At 42.7% G+C, this 21,881-nt stretch overlaps 1 protein-coding gene across 3 annotated transcripts in view; it reads right to left on the bottom strand.

Annotated features, from left to right (window-relative positions):
• Positions 1–21,881, bottom strand: part of nckap5l (NCK-associated protein 5-like) — a 49,569-nt gene that overhangs the window by 8,085 nt on the left and 19,603 nt on the right. For 2 of the 3 annotated variants that reach the window (XR_013806967.1, XM_079673514.1), the window contains exons 2-8: positions 17,749–17,834; positions 6,154–6,294; positions 5,323–5,391; positions 5,193–5,231; positions 4,761–4,880; positions 3,839–3,931; positions 341–3,180 (exon numbers count right to left, since the gene is read on the bottom strand). Coding sequence is in view for 2 of the 3 variants with exons in the window: in XM_079673514.1 (XP_079529640.1) it covers positions 341–3,180; positions 3,839–3,931; positions 4,761–4,880; positions 5,193–5,231; positions 5,323–5,391; positions 6,154–6,294 (3,302 nt within the window). In the remaining variant the exon portion in view is untranslated. Of the gene's footprint in view, positions 1–340; positions 3,181–3,838; positions 3,932–4,760; positions 4,881–5,192; positions 5,232–5,322; positions 5,392–6,153; positions 6,295–17,748; positions 17,835–19,929; positions 20,218–21,881 lie in introns of those variants that run through there. The other variant, XM_079673515.1, reaches the window with a different exon arrangement.

Raw genomic sequence — 21,881 nt, 5'->3', positions numbered from 1 at the left:
ATTTGTTCATGGCCTCTCTGTGCCCCTATAGTGGTTATGGTTAAGTAGTAGTCTTGTCTGTAGGATGTGACCTGATTTGGTTTTGTCATTTAGTTTTGGTGAACTCTTGACTGTCTTGCTGTTTGTACTATATATTAGGAACCCCTTGAAAACTGGGGGGTTCATCTCAAGGGGTTTATCCCTCATAACTTAATATCAGTTAACACCTTGTCTCGTAAATACGCTTATTTCCTTTCAGCCAAGCTAGAGGAGAAGATCAAATAAGCATATTTTAAAAGCTGAAAAAATGTCTTCCTCCTCCTCCTCTAATCGAACAGTTTGTTACCCAGCCGGCCCTCACCTGTTGAGCAGCTGCTGCATGAAGTTGTCTGAGCGTCCCCCCCGGTACATGACGGCCAGCTGTCCCTGAGATTGGTCCATCACCACCTCGCAGGAGTGACCTCTGCCCGACCTCTCCACGTACGCCCTCTCCTCCTCCAGAGCCCTCCGCAGCCCCTCCGCCTTCTCCATCAGCGTGGAGATGTTCAGGCCCTCCACTCCTTCTTTACACCTGCTGGCCACCTTCACAGGGTCCCTGCCCACCGAGGGGATGTTGATCTTCCACTCCCGCTTCTCGTTCACTTTCGTGGCGTCCGTTTTGCGCAGCGCGGGCAGTTTGCTCTTCTTCAGGCCGAACCAGCTGGCGATGCCGTTGGAGGCTTTCTGCTTCACCTCGGTGGGCTGCGGCCCCCGGTCCTGCACCTGCAGCTTCAGCATGTTCTCCTCGATGCCCTTCATCACTTTCTGCTCGATGGCGGACGTGGGGCTGGTGGCCGGCGGCGGGGGCTTCTCCACCTCCGACGTTGGAGGTCTGGGAGGAGGAGGCGGCAGGCTGTCTCCGAACATCGGATTCTTCTTCCCTTTCCCGCCGATCTTGGTCCTCTCCTCCGATTTAGACGAGTAACGAGGCGACTCCGCGGGTTTCGCTGCTTTGTGGACGGACGGGCCCTGGCATGGTTTGGACGGTGACTTTGGGGGGATTTTATTGGGGCTGTTGCTGCTGTGAGGGACTGGTTTAAGGTTATAGGCCAGATTCAGGGAGCCAGGACATTTGATGTTGTTGCGTAGCACCTGGGGGGCGTCGGCATTAGGGGACGGCAGACCAATTTTACTCTTGGGGCCTTCGGCTTTGGTCACGCACAGCTCTTGTTTCACCGCTGTAGATTTCACAGGGTGTTCATACAGCTGAGACAACCCCGGGTATTTTAAACCGCCACTACTAACTTTGCTTTTACTATCCAACGAGTCGGTGTATTTCGAATGTCTCTGCTCCTCCTTCTGGAGCTCCATCGGCCTCTCCTCTGTTTTACACCTCTCTTCTGCGTAGGTGCCCTCTTCCACCGGCCTCAGACCCACCTGTAGATCCTCTGAACTCCTCAGCTTCCCTAGAGCAGCCAGCCTGTCTTTGAAAGCGTGGTGACTGGAGTCCGGCTGGGGCCTCGCTGCCACCGCTGCAGGCCTCTTAGGGATGGAGGAGTCCGTCCTCCTGGCTGGAGGAGGAGGAGGAGGCGGTTGCTGGGCAACATCGGACCTCTGCGTCTCCCTCACATCCACCTCTTGTTTCTCTCTGGTCTGTGAGAAGTTAAGTCTTCCCTGTGTGAGCTTACCTGGAGCGGACGCACCGGGCAGATTGTGCTGGTTCACCCACACCGGGCTGTCCGAGTCCTCATCGTCTGACGAGGACTCGGACGAGGAAGTGGTCGACTCCTTTCTTTGCGGAGGAGGAGGAGGAGGGTTCAGGACACTTTCTGGCAGCGACTTGACGAGCTTCCTCTCACCGCCGTTCCCCTTTGTTTGAGATGGAAGCGTGGTTCTTTTCTGGCCTTGTGTTGGTTCCTCTTCTCTGGACATGACACAGACATTTTCATAATGAGGGACCCTCTGTGCTATTTTCGGTGAGGAGGAGGATGTGGAAGAAGGAGCGGCCATCTTTGGAGCAGCTTTAGGCGCCGAGAGGCTGCTGTAGCTTACTTCCTTAACGGGCGGGGAGCAGACGTCTTCAGACTGAGGAGGGGACGTCGGGGCGGAGTGTGTTGCCGGGTAGGACTCGGACCTGGCGGGGGGTGGGGGGGGCTGCCGGCACCTCTCTGTGGTGGTGGCTCTGCGGGGGGGAACAGGGGAGTGGTACACCTCGTAGTTGTTGGTGCGGCAGGGGATCCTGGAGCTGCGGGTGAGCTGCGGGCTCAGCTTCACGGCGGACGTGGAGGGTTGGGACTTCTCTCCCATCGTGGGAATCTTCAGGAACTTGAGCATTTTGGACGGAGAGTTCATGGCGGCGGTTTTGATCTCGGTGAGGCAGGACGGGCTGGGGCTCACGGAGGCGCTGGCCCTGACGGAAGAAGCCTGCGGATCTGGGACGTCTTTCTCCGGGACTGCTGACAGGTCGCTCGACAGGGAGGTGCTGACGCCGTTGTGAACACCGTCGCTCGTTTCCATGTCATGGTGGAGGATTTGTGCGTTTTCCTTCACAGAACTGGTCAGGTGTGATGTGGGATAGAAGCCGGTGAGTTCTTCAGAGACATTTTGACTCTCAGAGATCTCCTGCTCCACGTCCATCACCTCCAGGCTCTGATCAGGTTCTGGTACTGAGAGCCGTGCTGCAGCGCCTGCCGGTGGCTGCTGGGCTTCATTCTTGGTGCATTGTTTGGACGGGGGCTCTGCTGTCCTGCTCTTACTGAGACATTCGCTAATAGCAGCTGCAGGAACGACATGGCTCTGGGGGGCTTTTGAAGGACTACAGACGTGGTTGCAAGGTTTCGGAGGACTCTCAGGGCTCCTCTTGCAGTGTAAACAGCAGGTGTTCCCCGCCTCACACTTCACTCCCCCGTCACCGTTCACATGTTGGTGTGAGTCGGTGTCTGAGCGGGAGCAGTGGCAGTGTGTGTGGTGGGGTTTGCACGGTAGTGGGAGGGGGTCTGCTGCTGTAGCCAAAACAGCCTCTGTGGACATGAGCACCTGGCTGTAGTCGCAGAAAGACAAACTGGTGGTGGACGGGTGGAACTTCAGAGGGTCCGTCTCCTCCATCTTGCGGAGGACCTCCAGGATGTGTGCTTTCTTCTTGAAGAAGGGAGAGAGGGCCTCCATGGAGGTGGCGGGGCCACGAGGGCCCGGGGAGGCATGTTGTGTGCGGTAGCCATTTCCCTTTAGACAGAAAGAGATTTCAATTAGAATTAAATTCATTGCTGCAGCTTCAGTGAATGTTAGAGAAGACATATTCTGCATATTTCCAGGTTCATATTTCTATGTTGTGTCTCTACTGGGACATGTCTCCAGGCTTTAATGTTCAAAAAGCTCTTTATTTTTCTCATACTGCCTGTGCTGCAGCAACTATTTTCACCCTCTGTCTGAAACCAGAGCCCAGTCTGCTCTGATTGGTTAGCTGGCCGGCTCTGTTGTGATTGGTCAACAGCTTAGAGATGTCCAGCCTCTTAGCCTACAATGTGTTTGAGCGCTAGCCAATAGAAGTGATAGTTTGATATAGTGGTGTCATTATGTTTCAGAAGTAAACAATGGATTCCAATGGAGGCATTTCAGGCTGGGGGGGGGGGGGGGGGGGGGGTGGGGGGAGTGTTTGAGAGAGAATATATAACACAATCCAGGAAAGGGAGAACTCCTAAAAGCATAATAGGGCCTCTAAGACCTTTAGAGTATGTGCGTGCAGGAAATGAGTGTAGAGCTGATTAGCTTTTTAAAGCACAATAGTGGAAAACAGAGCAAATTGTAACGACGTCACACAGGACCCACGCAGAGGGTTTAATGTAATCCCACTGTTTCACTCTTGATGTTTTGCAATAATCACCTTGGCTTGTGCTTCAGTCTGTGCAGGCTCCACCTGTTTTGCAGAGTCATTGTGCAGCTGTGCATTGTAGTCTGGGAGGGGTCCCGCCTGGACCTGCAACGGGAGAATCACGAGGCAATTATGACGACACTGTATACACTACAGGTTATTGTATACACAGACAACTAGGAGCTACATTGTCCCGGCATTCAATATAGAGCAGAAGGGAAAAGCCCAGATGATATACATGACTGGCTCTGCAAAGAACGAGCTGGGGTGAAAAAAAAAGTAAATTAAGACTCAAAGCCGTGCACTTTGCATTGTAAGTCAAGTGCAGTACTTCTCATGTTTTATGACACATTAAACTATGACTTTGTTATGACTTTTAATGACATGCTATAGTATGATGTTTTTATGACACTATAGTTTCGTGATAGTGATTCCTTGATTTATAGTTGGGTTTAATGACTTATAAATGTAACTACCTGGTAGTTAAAGTAGTTAAAACGACCTTCAACTTCACCTATGACATTAAAACGAATATTTGTATTATAGAATATCACATACTGTTTTATGTCTTAAGTTGCACGCCAACAACATACATACATATCTATCCATCAAGACGATAGATATAGTCTTTGTTACTCCAGAGAAAGATGTTTTCCTCGTCAGAAACTGGTGCCTACATTACCCATAATGCAACTTGAACAGCAACAGATCGTTAAATAACTCAGGTGTTTCAAACACGTATTGGCTGATGTACGGAAGCAGGCTACAGAGATCTGGTTAGCTCACTTATTTCTAACTCTATACACAGATGGAGTATTTTTTGTACATTGTTGCAGTAGTACTTTAAGGATAGTGAAGTATCTGATTAGAGCAGTGGGAAGGAGTTTAGTTTGAATATGAAACACAGTCATTGATAAATCATGAGTGGATTTACCTGGTAGTGAGCCGTGGGGTGGTTGGGCAGTTTCTGCTGAAAGAGCTCACAAAGTGCTCGGTTCTGTCGCTCCAGGTCGAACACCAACATCTTCAGCTTGATGCACTCCTCCCTCAGATCCTGATCACACACACACACACACACACACACACACACACACACACACACACACACACACACACACACACACACACACACACACACACACACACACACACACACACACACACACACACACACACACACACACACACACACACACACACACACACACACACACACACACACACACACACACACACACACACACACACACACACACACACACACACACACACACACACACACACACACACACACACACAGTTAGACAACAGCTGATACAGGTAATTAAAATACAGACACAGAAACTGAAGTGTGGTTTTATGTTACCTTTTGATTCAGCAGAGCTTGGACCACGTGGTTGGCCACCTGAGGGGAGAGGATTTTACCAACAATAAATAAATTGAGAATACATTTTATGTATTTTTTGTAAAGATGATATCCTGCAACATGAACTCACCTCATCCAAACACCTCTCATAAGCCTCTCTCTGACTCTCATTGGCCAACATCAGAGCCGAGTTTTCTGCCTGTGAGGAAAATATTTAAAAAAATACATTTTATTTACCACATTTAATCATAAAATACACATTCAGTGTAATCATGAAAGATTCTCCTATTTGTACAAAATAAAATAAAATAAATAATATTTGTTAAAAAATAATACTGTTAAAAAAATAAATGAATATATTATAACAGAAACAATAGTTATTAAGCAAGTTATGGTATTTTACCATTTTCAGCACACATGCTATTTGGTAGACTTGAACACAAATTAAATGTAAAACATTACAATGCAATTAAATAACAAAATAAAAACTTCCTTTCAACACAACAACAAATCTTTTCATAATCTTCCAAAATACAAGGAAAGTTTAAGTATTTAAAAAAAATATATACTTTTAAATATTTTTTGTACCAACGTGGCAGCATTACGAGTCTCTGAAAATCACATTCAATTAACTTAAATGTTTCCGTCGAGAAGATTAATGCCTTAGAACGTCTTGTATATGTTTCGTTTGTTGTCATTATTATTTATTTGATTTTATTTCAGTGTTGTTAAGGTCTGTTTTTTTTTCTGGTATTGTTGACCCTGATAGAATGTTCTCTTTTACTCCCTTGTGCATGTACATGTCAGGGTCTATGTATGTATGTATGTATGTATGTATGTATGTATGTATGTATGTATGTATGTATGTATGTATGTATGTATGTATGTATGCTTTCTGTGCTTGACAATGTCACAAATAAATCATATATAAAACAATTAAATTTTTTTAATGTTTCGTCACCTCCAGCTCCCTCAGGCGGTCCACCAGCTCGCTGCTGTTGTCCTCCATCAACGACTCCACGTCTCCCTCCTCTCCTTCCTCGTCCGACCCGAAGTCTTCGTCACACATTCTCTGCTCTGTCTCATCAGACATCGTTCTCATCTGAAACACAGAGAGGGAAACTTCAACTATCACCGTCACAGTCTTTAGAGAAATCAAATGGTTCCCTTCAGGAAACATCTGCTGCTCTGGAGGGAGATCGACATAATGAGAGTGAGTCACAGCAATTATGTTTCACTTTTACTGCCCTGTTTTTATGTTGTGTTCTGTTGTCCTCTACACGACACAACTAATGACTTTTGATTCAAATCACACATCAGATCAGGGTCAAACACCTGGTAGGATTCCTCACAGGTGAGCGGTCACAAGCTGTTCCTGCTCCTACGCAGCAATCTGTTATTTAGTCAATTAAATAACCCTTTCGTTGCCGAATCAAAGTAAAAATCCATTTCTGAAATCTTTCCAAATTAATGATGCATTAACCTAAACCCCCACTTTGTACAGAGAGCTAAAATGTCAAAGTCACTATAATGATATCTTGATCAGAGCCTGCTCAGCATGGGTTATGTTTTAGAATTTGTAGACTATAATACAATCAGTGGTTTTCACTCAAACACCCTTTACTTATGAATATAGAACAAAAGATATTATCATGAATGTAGAAAGACTCTTTTCTGGTTTCCAAGAGTAACACGACTCACTTAAATTAAAATCATTGGAAGGAAAATAATCTATATCAAACGTTTACTCTAATAAATCAAATGTTACAGGTGAAAAAGATCCATTGTCATTTAAACACATTTCCTGCTCAACAAGCAAATTAACTAAATAATTCTAACAATAGGTTATAATTAGGCCAACATTAAAGGTTAAGAATGATATTAATAAAACTGGCAAGCAACAACAGTTAAAGTAAATACTCAATTTTCCACGCCACATGTACATATTCTCCTAAAAGAATTTTAAACATGTTATGGTATATACATATATATACACACACACTATACAACAATACATGTCTTCAAATCACTTATCATAACCAACTTAAAAATAAGATATTGTGCTTTTCCTAATAACGGTGATTGAATAACTAACAAATAGGAAATTACAAAGAATACTTAAAGTTCACCTATTTTGCAAAATCCACTTTTTCATGTCTTTTATAAATAGACATGTGTCCCCTCTGTGGAAAGAGACTCTGAATGTTTCATGAAAAAAGATTCTCTCACTTTTTGATCTATTTATATAAAAACCTGTCTGAAAATGAGCTGATCAGATTTTGGCCACTTTATGATGTCATAACGATTTTTTGTCTTGTGTAACCATTAGCCAATCAGCAACCAAGGTAACCTCCCCCCCTTATCACCTGAATCTCCTCCTAGAGCACCAGTGTTCTTTTTAACCAAATATCTCTCAGAGGGGCGTGGGGAGGGGCTCCTTATTTTCACCTAAAGTAACAGACAGAGAATCAGCACTTTTGAAACAGGGCTGAAACAGAGGGGATTATGGGTAATGCTACAATGATCTGTTTGGTGTTTGGAGCCAAACACTTCAGAGACATGTTTAGTATATATCTGAGACCAATAATATATTGATGGAAAACAGTATAATAGGGGACCTTTAAGCTAAAATATTGTGCTTGTCCTAATAACGGTAATCCAATAACTAACACATTATATTTAAAAGCCTTGAAAACCAACTCCAGCGATAACCTAGTGCAGCCTGTGAGGTGAAACTCAGGGCAGAATAAACCCCCTGCTGCTGCTGCTGGAGAAGCTGCTTGCTGGGAGCGCACAGTAATAATAACTGTATCAACATTTTGATCTCAGGGCGTCTCATCTCGACGTTGGCGGCTGCACTGTAAGAGGACGCTGTTCAGAGAGATTCAATAAATAAATCAATACGACTGACAGGGTTTTGAAAAGTGAATAGAGGGATATCTCCTTCTGAAGCTGCGGTGCCAAGAGAGTGACAAGAAAGCTTTTCAAAGTTCTGTTGGAGTTTATTTAGCTGATTAATCCTTTAGACAAAATGTTCCCAAAGTGCAAGGTGACATCTTGAATGTCCTATTTTGTCCCACAGTCCAATACACAAAGATAGTAGGTAACCTCTGCCAAGGACGTTATGTTTTGGGCTCGATTTGTCTGTCTGTCAGCAGGATAACAGAAACACTACTGGGCTTATTTTGTATTAAACTTTCTGAAAGGGTGAAGCACGGGCTAAGGAAAACCGCATTGCATTTGGGATTGAATCTGAATCACGGGAGGGTGCATGTACAAGGTTTTACTTTGGTTTAAATTGTAGAAAATAGAGCATTTGCGTTGCATTCATGTGGGGTCGGAAAAATCGGAAAAAAGTATTTCAGACGGGAAAACAGCTATCAATCAGCGTCAGCAGTCTTCTTTATGTTGATTCCACATTACTGTGTTTGTTGTCTCAGTAATCTAATCTGATTTCAAACAGAGATCGACGGAAAATCCCCACATTTCAGATGAAAAGGCAAACGTTTGCATCATGGATTACTTCAACGATTAATCAAAAATGTTGGATGATTTATTCTCAGTGTCAGCCCAACCCTACTGTCTGTGTCTGAATCCTCCTGCTGCAGTAAACCCCACCCGTCTGCTTCATTCAAGCAAAACAAATCAAACACCATTTAACGGAGCGGAGGTCTGCTTCACATCACCGTCTCACACGCTGACTAACATTATTATCTCACGCTTTCTATTCTGTCTGACGGCCGCAGAGCTTCTCTTCGACACGTCTACAGGCCGAGGCCTCTGCACTGCAGCTGCCTGTTTACTCACTGCTCACTGTTTAGGGAGGATTACAGAGCAAACCTGATAATCCTGCAGAGCTGCAACCAGAGATTATTTACACTATTGATTAATCCGCTGCTTTTTTATTCTAGGTTAGGTCCATTAAGGACAGGAACCAGTGAGGAATGCCTATTCTACTTTCTAAACTTCTGTAAATGTCTTTTTTGTGCGTCCAACACTCAAACATATTCAGCCTAATTTGACATAAAAGCAGGACATTTATATACGAGAGGCTGAAAACAAGATTATGCGTGAAATTACATTAACTATTAATCAAATAGTTGGTGATTATTTTCTTTCAATTTACTCATAGTTGATGAACTGTTGCAGCTCTACTCTGGAGAAACATAGGTGTCCATAAAAGTTGCAGCTTCACCAAGTCCCCAGTTTGAAAAGTGTGTTTGCTCTTGGACTGAAATCGAGATATGTTTGAGGGGATAAAGATACAAGTGGATGCAAAAATATGGACCAAACTCCAGGACACTCTCTCTTTTTAATCTCCACAGCTGAACCTGCAGAACCCACGCTGAGCTGCAGTCTGTGAGCGTGTTACTCTGCAGGACATATGGCTGAGGACCCGTCTGCTAGGCATGGCTCCAGGTGTGTGTGTGTGTGTGTGTGTGTGTGTGTGTGTGTGTGTGTGTGTGTGTGTGTGTGTGTGTGTGTGTGTGTGTGTGTGTGTGTGTGTGTGTTGGACCCAGATCCACCTCCACATCTTAAGGACACATTAAAGCTGATGAGATGAGACTGATTCTGTGGCTGCAGGCCAATCAGAAGCTGGCACAGCTTTCAGGTGACACACACACACACACACAAACAAACAAACAAACAAACAAACAAACAAGCAAACAAACAGCAAATTACAAGTAACATAAAATGTAATTAAGCGGTCAAAAAACCATGAAATACTCGGTTCAATTATCACACTTTTTGAGACCAAGTCTAACAATATTCGTCCAAACAAACGAGTCTCTGTATCCAAAGCCGGATTTATCGTCCTTCTGGCCAAAAGCTCCATTGTTGTCCACTGAAACACATATACCAGTCACACTGCTGCACGGGGTGACATGCTCCTTTATTACCATGAACACACAGACACACACACACACAGTAGTTTGGACTCAATCCCAGCTGCTGCCACATATATTCACCAGAGCACCAAATGTAGATTCATCCACAGCAGAAAATAGACCCTAACATGTCATCTTTTCCTCCTATTGGGGCTGTTTGATCAAAGTGACCAGCTGTTTTGGGGTGTTTTTTAAAACAAATAAGTATATTTTCATATAACTCTGACCTGTTGAATTACATTATCATGTATTGAGAGCTGTGTTTGAGTCCTCTTGATAAATGTAAGTCCAATATTCACTCTCTTTTAGCTCCGTTTTTGGTCTCCACCTACTCCTGAAGGACATGTCTTTCTCTTAAGCTGCTAAATGCTCCCCTATGATCACCAGCTGCTCTCTCACTGTGTCTGTCTGCTGTTAGCTGCCGAGGAAGACACAAAACATAAAGTTGTGGTCCATAAAAAACAAAAAACAATGAGCTGGAAGAAGCTGAACGCTCTGTATAGCTGAAGGGAACTGCACAGCTGTGTGTTGTGTCTCTCTGGGTTTGCCACCACAAATGACTCCTTTCACATACACATTCAAATGATGTCAGTATGAAAATATTGATTATAGCTGCTAAGAAAAGATTGATGTCTTCAGCAGGAATGAATGGTCTTAGAGCCACAGACAGAAAAGTGGGAACGTACTGAGAGACGGACAAAAGGCGGAGTTGGTTTTGGTGCTTTCATAAGATGTGTTGATGATAATTATACACATTTACAGCAGCCTTGTCATTTAAGTGGGAAATAAAAGTGCTTCCAAAAAAAAAAAAATAGTTTTCAATGTCATGTGAGGCTGCAATGGTTTACAGAACTTGGCAAATGAGGCTTCAAGAAAACCCATATTAACTCGGAGAGCAATATATCATCCATTTTTTAGCTGAAAACAACCCCTGAGTTTATTCTGTTTTCTTTGTTTGTTCATCTATTTATTTATTTATTTGTTGTTTGTTGTTTCGGGATCGCTTTATGGATGTAACTGTCAACAGAGCAAATCAACATCAATAGTATGTGACTACAAATAATGAATACAATGTTTATCCATGAATTATTTAAGGGAAAAAGAGACAATCATACCAGCTTCTCAAGTATTAAAAATAGCTTCTTAATCGTTATCACAAGACTGTTTAAAGACAAATAGATAGACCCGTAAATAAAGCGAATAATCAGAAGATGGAAAAAATGTATAATTTTAAATAATCATTATGTGCAGTCCTATCCCATTACTTGTGTAATACATTAATTATTTAAGTAATTTTTCAAGCAAAAGAGCCCGAACCACCAGATTCCTCATTGACCACTGAAAACATATGGAAAGTAGATTTTTGATGTGAGAAACCGAGAACTTATACTGAGCATTTTTTAAAAATGTTTAAAGACCAATAGATAAATCTGTTAATTGTGAAAATAATCATCAGGTAAATGGATCATGTTAAATAACCGTTAGCTGCAGATGTGACGCATCCTGTGGGCTCAGGTTAACGTGTTGGCTATGGTATCAAACAGAGAGTGTAAAACTCACTAATGGGAAATGTCCAATAGTTTCATAAGAGATCACAGAGGTCTGCCGCGCCTCGTGTAACCCGAGCTGTTTGCAAAGCGTTTACAGGAAGATTATTGAACGTCACTGGCCTGTGGATTTCTAACGCAGCCTGAAAAACCTGAGCAGCAACATCTAGAGTGCAGCGCGTTTATGTATTGAGCTGCGATTGACTGAATGGCAGCCAAATCTAGACGTATAATGGAGGGCCGATCGATGCGCCCCATCTAAGAACGGAAGCAGATATTAGCGTTTGACCTTGGATACCGAGCGGGTTTATAAATACCAGCGGTTTTCTCTCCTCACTAATGCACATTAAAGCTCGGGGCAGCACAGATCTCTCGATGGGAACGTTCGCATTGAAATTACAGCGTGGAGCAAAAGACAAACAAAAGTGCAGCTAAATATAAACATGAGATGTGGTTCTGCTGCTGCTGTGCGGTTTGCTTTGATGTGCAGAGCTAACGTCACAAGACCTCAGTGAAAATGCCACCAGAGAGAAGCAGCATCTCTTAAAACGAGTCCCATTTCTCCAGAACTCCACTGCTGAAGTCTGACTGATATACGATCATAGAGAAGATGGACTGATGAAAGGTTTCAGTCATTATTCATCACTCCAGCACCGGCTTCCTGTGAATTGAATTGAAACTCTACTGTTGGTTTGTAAAACAATGAAACTGCAACCACTATTATTTTACTCAGTAAATCCCTGTTTAGTCTTTAGAACTTCAGAGAGTTGTAAGAAAGATATTCATTTAAGTTGAATAAGTAGGTAGCATAGTCCAAGATGAGCACACGACATGTCTTTTTTTGTCTGTAAACCCAAAAATATCTAGCACACTATGATATGAAACGGGGAAACAAAGTCCATTCTCACATAAGAGAAGCTGCAACTACAGAATGATTTGAAATTCTTGCATTGAAAAACACTTTTCTACCTCTCAATACACTGTTGCCTTGTTCACTTATTTTCTTATAAGATTCCTTTTTTTAAATCTATTTTTAAACCTTTTTTCTAATTGTCTTGCAGTTATTTTATGTCTCATCGTAATGCATCTATGTCCTATTGCGTGACGCACTTTTAATTGCCTTGATGTGGTTTCACATTTTAAGTATGTGTATACGTTACATGCTACGTGTGGGACAATTAAAGTCATCCTTTGTCTTCGTCGACTGTGTGGGTGTTTCTGAGTCAGGGCTGCAACTAGCAATGCTCAATTAATCAACCTGTCTATAAAATGTCAAAACATTGGGAAAAAAACAATTTCCCCGAGTGCCTATCAGCCCGACGTCCTGATGCATTCAGTTTAAAAGAGAAAAGCATCAAATCGTCACATTTGAGAACCTGAAATGTGTCTGGACATCCACGAAATCCTGCAGCTCTAATCTAAAGCTCGTTTTTCTTTTAATGCCATATTTTAAATCTGACACACAGCACTAAGCTGCTCAATGAATAAATGTGTCTTAATGTCTGAATGTAAATCCTCTGTAAAGGCAGAGAGACAGAGAGAGCTGCCAGCTGCTTTGTGAGCTGCAGTATTGTCATCATGGTGTTGTCGGGGGGGGGGGGGGGGGTGCACACAGAGGCTCATTGAGGGCGGAGGAGCGGTCACTGCGTCCCGGTGGAGCTGCAGGAGCTCCTGACGCTGCTGCTGTCACAGAGACGCCATGAGGGGAATGCAAAGAGAGATAATGCTGCCGTCTGCACACTGCACCACGCTGCAGCAATAATTAGAGCCAGTAAAAATAGCAGTGCGACTAAATAAATAAATAAATAAATAAATGTGTCTGTTTCTTTGTACATGTGATGTTTTGGTGTTGTTGTTTTTTGTTTTGTTTCTTTTCGGTAACTGTCAAGTGGGAACTAAGTATTTTTTTTTTTAGAAAGGGGCAGGTCATATAAGATTAGTTTCTTCTCCCTGCTCCTTTTCGGTCAATGGTGTGTTAGTAGAGATATGTTTTGTAAACCATTATTATACATTAAGTAGTGCAAACCATGAGCGGAACAAAAAAAATCAAATGAAATGTATATATGAAATAAATATTTTATACATATATATGTTTGTATTTTTGTATTCAGGATTGTGGGAAACGGTTTGACTTGAATTTTTTTACTCATGTACTTGCAGGATTCTTGCTGTTCTGAATGTGTTCATTGCGCTTTTTGTATGTCAGCTAAATGAAATGTAATAGGAGAAGTACTTCCCCCTTTGACAAAGATACTGTATACACAAAGTACTATCAGGGTATATGCAGGAACCCTGAAGTCAAAGGTAAGACCTTTTCTAAGACCCTTTCCATACATTCTAAGACCTCATCGCCACTTTGAGTTCTAACCGGTTACCTTGGCGACACACTTTACCTCACATTGACTATACACAGTATTGATTGTCCTTCCTCCTTATCTTCCAACCATTTGGACCCAAACTTGCATTTCCCCATAACGATGTTGCTTAGCAACCGGCGTAAACGGACCTTTGCGTGCTATCAAGCAGTGAGCGTGCGATGTCCTGTTCAGATGACGTCAAATCCAACGGGATGCCATAAATAAACTACACAGAATCACACTACACACCTACGCAATGATTACATTCAGGCAGACTGTAGAATACAACCTCTTTGGACAATTGATATACTTATTGAAAACAAGCTACAAAATGTAACACCTTGGAAAATGCCCTTTAATACTTTTTAATAGCCTTCATTTTCGCTAAATTGATTTATCAACTTTTAATACTTTTTAAGACCCCGCGGACACCCTGAATAGGTTTTTGTGCATGTACAATCAAGGCTCTTCAATTAGTTTGTAATTGGGGGACGTCGATGAGAATGATCCAAAATAAGGGGCTATGAAAGTATGTCTAGGAATATGAGCGATCATGTTAATAACTACTCATACAGTAGCTGCTGATTGTCACAAAAGAGAAGCTTATCGTAATAAAACCTTTAATGAATAATCAATTACAGTAAAGTACGACCACAACATAGGAGTGCTATGTTGTATTCAGTAAAAGCAGTGGAGCTCTTTTTAACAATACAACTATAATTAATCATTATGAATTAATCTGCTGATTGTTTTCTACATTAAGTGATTCATTGTTTGTTTGTTTTTAATTCAGTAAATAGTGAAACAATGCTGCCACAGTAAAACAGACCGCTTCACATTGATATTAAAATAATTGCAGTAATAAGGCGCGTTCACACCAAGTACTTTTCCCACAAAGGTTCCTGAGAACTCTTTAGTTCTCAGAAACTAAGTACAGATCGCGTTCACACCAGAAATTAGTTCCTGGGGGTGGATTAGGCAAATGAAGCCGCTGACGTCACTTCTTCTTCTTCTGCTTTGGGTTTACTGGCAGGCCGCAAACAACTTCACGGCGTATACTGCCGCCCAAAATCCCCGGAGTTAGGGACTGGCTTCAGTAGAAGCTGCTGGGACTCCCAGCAGCTTCTACTGAAGCCTTCCGAGTAAACGGCCAGAACGCCGACACCTCCTCATCTCCACCGCTCCCATGTTTTATGTTGTGTTGTCATAAGTTAGTCTCTCTGCGTTTCTGCGCTGGGCTAATGCTAATGCTAATAATGCAATGCGATGATAATAAAATGGCGGCTTCACAAAAGTTTTTGGGAGTTTGATGGGGCGTGGTTTGCATTCCGCCCAGCCAATCAGACACAGGAACCTTTTTCTCCCACGAAAGTCCCTGAAAGGGGGTAAAAAAGGTTCTCTAGAACTAATTTAGTTCCTGGGACTTTTTGGTGTGAACGCAACTAAATCGTAGTCCTCAGGAACCTTTGTGGGAAAAGTACTTGGTGTGAACACGCCTAATGTCTCTTTGTGAAACTGAAACCAAGGCATTGGGAAAAAGGGCTTATTGTTATTAAACTAAACACATTTGTCCCTACCCTAAAGGTTAGAGCTTTAATGATTAGTTGATTAAAGGATTAGTGAATAGCTAAAATATGTAATTACACTTTTTCCAGGCGATCTAATGTGGAACTGTAATGTTTTTTTTAGTGATGCATCATCATAAAATGCATATGTTTGAGTCTGTGACTGTTGGAGATGTCCCCTTGTGTCACGAGGAAGTATTTTCTGATGTTTTACGGAACAACGATTACTAGAGGAGGCAATAATGAGTATATAATGAAATGAATTGCAGCGAGTGACAAACAGTCCTCTCTGATCTTGAGAACGTCTGCGATCATCGAGCCATAACAACTTCTTGTTTAGTTTTCTGCAACGTTACCAAAAGTGATATAAGAGAACACACAGAGGACACTGTAGAAGATAAAAAGGAGACGAATAGAAGTAAACAGATTACACTAAAAGGGTCAAAGTCAAAGCTTTTTGTTTTGTTGTTGGAAATCTAGCCTTCTCAAAAACACATGGTCACATTGCCAAGTGTAAACAAAGAGCAGCGAGGCGCTCGCGGCTTAAAGGTCCGACCAGCGAGGGATCATGTGTTCGCCCCGGGGCCCACAGCATGAGCTGCTTTGTGCTCCGATGGATACCTGTACATGAAGAATGAGAGCTGTGGGGACATTCATCAGCAAACAAATAAAGTGCAACGCGACACCAGGGGAAACTAAACGTGTGTAGATAAAAAGACATGGTGTCCTTTATACAAATCGCCCAGCTGCGACTCACACAAAGGTCGCTTTAACTTTTTCGTCCGTTTTATCTCCGAGGCAGAAAGTGCTGATTTATTTTCAGGAGAAAAAAGTTTTTGCTTAACGAGCCGAATGAAAAATGAGCAGAGAAACGAGACGATGGTAAATTCTTCTTTAGGTTTATCGGTTTTAGAAAGCAGATTTTTTTTCTACAAATGCTTTCAAATGCTGTCACTAACTACTAAATACAGCTAAAGGATTGGCTTATCATATTTGATCAATCAACCACACGGGTTAATTGATTATTCATTAAAGGTTTCATTAAGTTCCATTTGTGATTTGCAGCTTCCCACGCTATTACAGGGTATACGCAGGAACCCTGAAGTCAGATGTGATCCCTTTAAGACCTTTTTTAAGACCCTTTCCATATATTTTAAGACCATTTTTCCAACCATTTGGACGCAGACTTGCATTTCCCCATAACGATGTTTTAACAACCGGCGTAAACGGACGGATCAAGCAGTGAGCGTGCGATGTCCTGTTCAGATGATGTCAAATCCAACGGGATGCCATAAATAAACTACAAAGAATGACACTACACAGCTACGCAATGATTACATTCAGGCAGACTGTAGAACACAACCTCTTTGGACCATTTAGATACTTATTGAAAACAAGCTACAAAATATAATACCTTGGAAAATGCCGTTTAATACTTTTTAATAGCCTTCATTTTCCTTAAATTTATTTATCAACTTTTAATACTTTTGAAGACACCCTGTATAATAAATATATCATTGAATGCGTTTTTTAAAACAGAAATGGGAAGTATTTTTTGCTTCTGACTTTTCAAATGTTAGTATTTACTGCTCGTTTTTATTTTATCATTTAAAAACAGAATAGCTTTGGGTTTTGGCATGTTTCTTTTAAAACAAGACATTTGAATACATCTCATTGGGATGGGGGATATGCACTTTCACTTGAACTATTTATACAAAAACTGAGAGAGTGTGAAGATTTAGAGGCTATTCAAAGCTGAAATGATTATTATGCTCCTATTGATTTACAGACATTTAAAAAAAAAAAAAAACTATTGTTTAATGTTCTCTGGCTCCTGGTTCTAGCGCAGATCCAATTAATTTCTCAGATTTTTATCATTTCAAATTGAATATCTTTTGTCTGGTTTTGGACTGCTGGTTTTGGGGCAAAACAAGGTAAAGAAAGAAACCTTGTGTTCTCTGGAATGCTGAGGGCTTCTGTCGCCTAATTGTCCGCATTTCTATTTGATTGATCAAGGAAAAACGTGCCCACCAAAACAATTAGTAGTTGCAGTCCTTAGAACATTTACCAGATGTCTGTGGGAAACCAACAGCCTTTATCTCTTTTTCTAACATTTTAAAGCCCAAACAGTTATCGGGCTGAGTAATCTAATTAACAGACAATCGTTAGTGGCAGCCCGGCATAATGAAGACACTCACCGGTGGTTTGAGCTCTCGTTAGGATCCTGGAAGAGGAGTCAGTCTCCTGTCAGGCGCCTCTGTCTCCCAACAACAAAACCAAGGAGCTGAGGAAGAGAAAACACACAAGGAGACATTTTTTAAATTTCAATAAATAACCTCATCTGGTAGAAACCTCCTGACATCTCTGCGTGTACTATTCATCTCTTCAAATCACAAGACAGAGACCACAAGATGTTTCCGTGTATGATAAGGTCTGAAAAAAGTTTGATGGACCAATGTCATGTCTTTTTATGTGGCGGGCAAAGGCTGCAGCTTTCCCTCCCAGGAAGCTGTGAGGAGAAGACGCTGCGTTGCCCTCGGGAGAAACCAGCGCTCTGCAGACGCCAGCATTGCCAAGCCCCCCCCCCCCCCCCCCCCCCCCCACTGCTCGATCTGCTCGTCTTCCCTTTCATCTCTAAGTCATTGTAAAGTGTAATGAAAGAAAGATTGGATGAATAATTCAACAGACACGGCGTTTAAGAAACTCCTCATTTTATGCACCTTTCTGATAGTCTCACGCGTGGAGTGCTTCTTTCTCCTCATTAACTGAGTCTGCTAATTATGTTCACTTTCTAGAAAAGGTCTTTATTTAAAGCCGTAATGGGACTTTCCGTCTGTTGTTTGGACGGGGAGCATTAACTCTTCATTTCCAAGGGTAACACGGCCTGATCCTTTTAGGTCTAGTCCGGCTGAAATGGGATTAGGAGTGAGCATCTGCCCTCTCAATCTGGGTCGTAACCTCCTCGGTACACCTGGCTCTGGGAAGAAAGACCTGTGATCCGTGTCAAGTTCACAAAGACGGCAAATTGTAAAGCTCAAAAAGCACTTGAGATTTTTTTTTGCAATATCCCATCACTGGTGTTTTATTCACCGAGGACAGACTTTGATTTCAGATGGCTGGACGCTGAGAAAAGGATGAAATATTGAGTGAGGTTTGGCGAAATGCTGCAACGACTCGATGAGATTCATGGAATGAGGGCAGAAGAAGAAAAAAAAAAAAAGCGACTCAGCCGAAGCAGAGAGAGAAGAAAAATGCACAAAAGCTTCTTAAATCATGTCAGTCTCACTCTTGGGGGTTTGGCAGAAGCAGGGCCGTCTCAGGATATGTCAAACAGCACCCTTTCCATCTGCCAATCCGGGGATAGGCGCAGATTGAAGTTCTTGCTGTGTAGGCAAAGTGTGTAGGCGGGACATGTAAACAATGTGACAAAAAGCTAAATCCTCACATGGTGGAATTAAAGATCGGGGAAGATTGGGCGAATGTAGGCCAAAGTCGGGTTTTTTTTTTTTTTCCTTCCACCAGACAAACCATTACCACGCGATTGTCTGCTTCGTTAATACAGATACATATCAAAGGCTAGGAGGAGTGGGGGGGGGGCGGGGGTGAGACAGAATCAGGGGAGCTCCCTCGGTGGTGCTTCCTGTCTGATGTTTGGCTGCGAGAACCGAGGCGAATCGTACACAAGCAATATTTGGGATGAGGAGGCGGTGGAGACGAGGAGGTGGGGGATGGGGGGGGCGATTGGAGGAGGGGAAGGGAGCTCTCTTCCCAAAAGGGCCTGACAGGTTGGATGAACGCCATGGATGTCTGAGAGCAATCAAACGGATCGCTTCTTAAAAATCTGTGCCAGGCGACCTCCACACCCTGCATCCTCCATCTCTCACACTGTGTTTCATCAAACACACAGACAACATTTAGGCGGCGCTTTCCCCCAATGGCAACACATTTGGCAGATTTATGACACATTGTTAGCTGCGACCAAAACAACGCAGACATTACGCTGTGCTGAGAATAAAAACGACACTGTGTGGAAACGGAGAGATGTAAGCTAGCCCAAGGATATTGAGGCTAACCTAAACACACACACACACACACACTAGCACACACACAGGGTAAATCCGACCTGCCTTAAGAGCCATCAAGTCCATTCACGTCAAGTCAACACCGTAAACCTCACTAAACACTTGCTCTCTCTGTGTCACCTCACTTTAAAGCTCATACAAGTACAAATCTGCTTTATTTGCTCTCACAGAAACGCTGTCACACCAGGAAAACACAGCGTGAAGCCGAATAACATCATGTCAGCCGTAAACACTAAATCAATATTCACATATGTTCTAAATCCTTCTCCAACATGTACACATTTGAGGCGAGCTCACCTTCCTCCTGCTGCCTTTACAGTCATCCAGTCAGCTCATCCAGAGATCTCCTCTCAGCAGAATAGATGTAAGGCACCAGAAGAAGAAGAAAGAGAGAACGACAGAAGCCACAACCTCACATTTCTGTTGTCCGGCCGCAGAGGAGATTATCTCCCTCTCTGGTAACGTGCCGTCACCCTGCGAGTGAGGCGAGGAAGCCGGTTTCCTCTACACTTCAGCTGGAAAAAGGCCTGTCCTTGGAAGGCATGTGCATTGTGTGTGTGTCTGCAGAGGCTGCCATGTCTCCCATTGTTCCAGGGCGAGTGAGGCAGGCTTCCTACCCTGATAGACCCTGCCTACTACAACAGCTGTGGACCAGCCCCCACCTCTCTTCCTCCTCCTCCTCCTCCTGCTACAACTCCAGCCTCTCTGCTGCTGCTGCTGCTGCTGCTAAACATTAACCCTGCAGCTGCCGGCTCCAGCCCATAAAGAGGTGGGAGAGGGGGGTTGTGTTTCAAAAAAGAGACCCTAGCATGTAGCGGACAAAGGAACTTAACAGAGAGAGGATATCCGACAGCCAGGCTCAACTGACAGGACTTTCTGCAGAGAGCCGTTCAGTGGCCTAGAAAGAAAACAGGCTCTGTGCTAAGAGGATTGACTTTCTCAATCACAGCGCTGATAAGTGTTGGACTGAGCCATGTGGGACTGAGGTAGAGGAAAGTGACAGGAGATAAAGGGGCTGCAACTAATCAGTGTATTTGTTATAAAGTGTTTAGTCTATAAAAGGCTGGAAAGTAGTGAAAACATATTCGTCCACTTCTTAAACCCAGGATATTGACTGTAATGTTAAAACAACATTGCCGCCCATATTACATTACTTTAGATATCTACATCAGTTCATACTGACTGGTTTGTAAAACAGTGACAACAATATATATTTTGTCCACGAGAGAGCCCTGACAATGTCAAAGGTCCCAACATAAGCATAAGTAACAATACGCGATTGACTTGTGATCGTCGTCCCATATCCATATTTGTTTTGGTTTAATTCAAAAATACTATCCACAGATATGGCTCTGAAAATCCAGTGTCAGTCGGGTTATGGTAATATAAATTAAAAGCAGCACATTTAGGAAGGTGGCTAGCTACTAATGGCGCTAACAGCCTAAACAGTAAACACGCCAACAGCTCTTTAGTCTCTTATACCGCTGATTAAAAACGTAATATTTTTTAAGATATTCAACATACAATAAAAAGCCTCACAACTGAGAAGCTGGAAGTGATTATTGGTGGTTGAAATATCAATTATTCAGCCAGGCCTTCAATCTTTAGAAATATAATTGGAAAACCTAAGGATATTAAATGTATTATACTTTAAGAAATGGAAAAGGTTATTTGTGTTTTTGCCTGAAAATACAATGATTAATTTATTATCAAAAATAGTTGCATATTAAGGAAGATGGAGAGTGACTTGTTCAGAATGCTTATTTTGTCCAAAGCTCTCAATATATAGAAATCACTATCACATGAAACAAGGAAAGCAGCATTTCTTAACATCTGAGAGGCTGGAACAAGATAAATGTAACACGTTTCCGTAAAAAAAACAGACTAAAACAATTAATTATTCATCAAAATAGCCGCAAATTCGTCTTGTCAATCAACCAAATGATTGACCAATAGTTTCAGTACAGTAACTCTTTCATAAAAAGAGATGGCTTTTATGAATGAGTAACTTCAGGTAACCTGTGTCGTGTCTAAACTGGTGAGCAGAATAAAGGAGGTGTTGTCCCGCTGTGGTTTATCTCTGCAGGTTTTCTCCCTGTGACTCATCTGCTCTCGTCGTTAATGAAGCCTCATCATCCTCAGACATACCAGACGCACTAAACCGAGTCTGATGACAGAGCGACTCTCGCCCACAGCAACAACACCACTTCAATGTGGGAGGATAATACTATAAAGTAATAAGGGAAGGC

The sequence above is a fragment of the Notothenia rossii genome (assembly GCF_949606895.1).
Source record: "Notothenia rossii genome assembly, chromosome: 4".
NCBI classification, from domain to species: Eukaryota; Metazoa; Chordata; class Actinopteri; order Perciformes; family Nototheniidae; genus Notothenia; species Notothenia rossii.
This window is presented reverse-complemented; position numbering and strand designations above follow the sequence as displayed.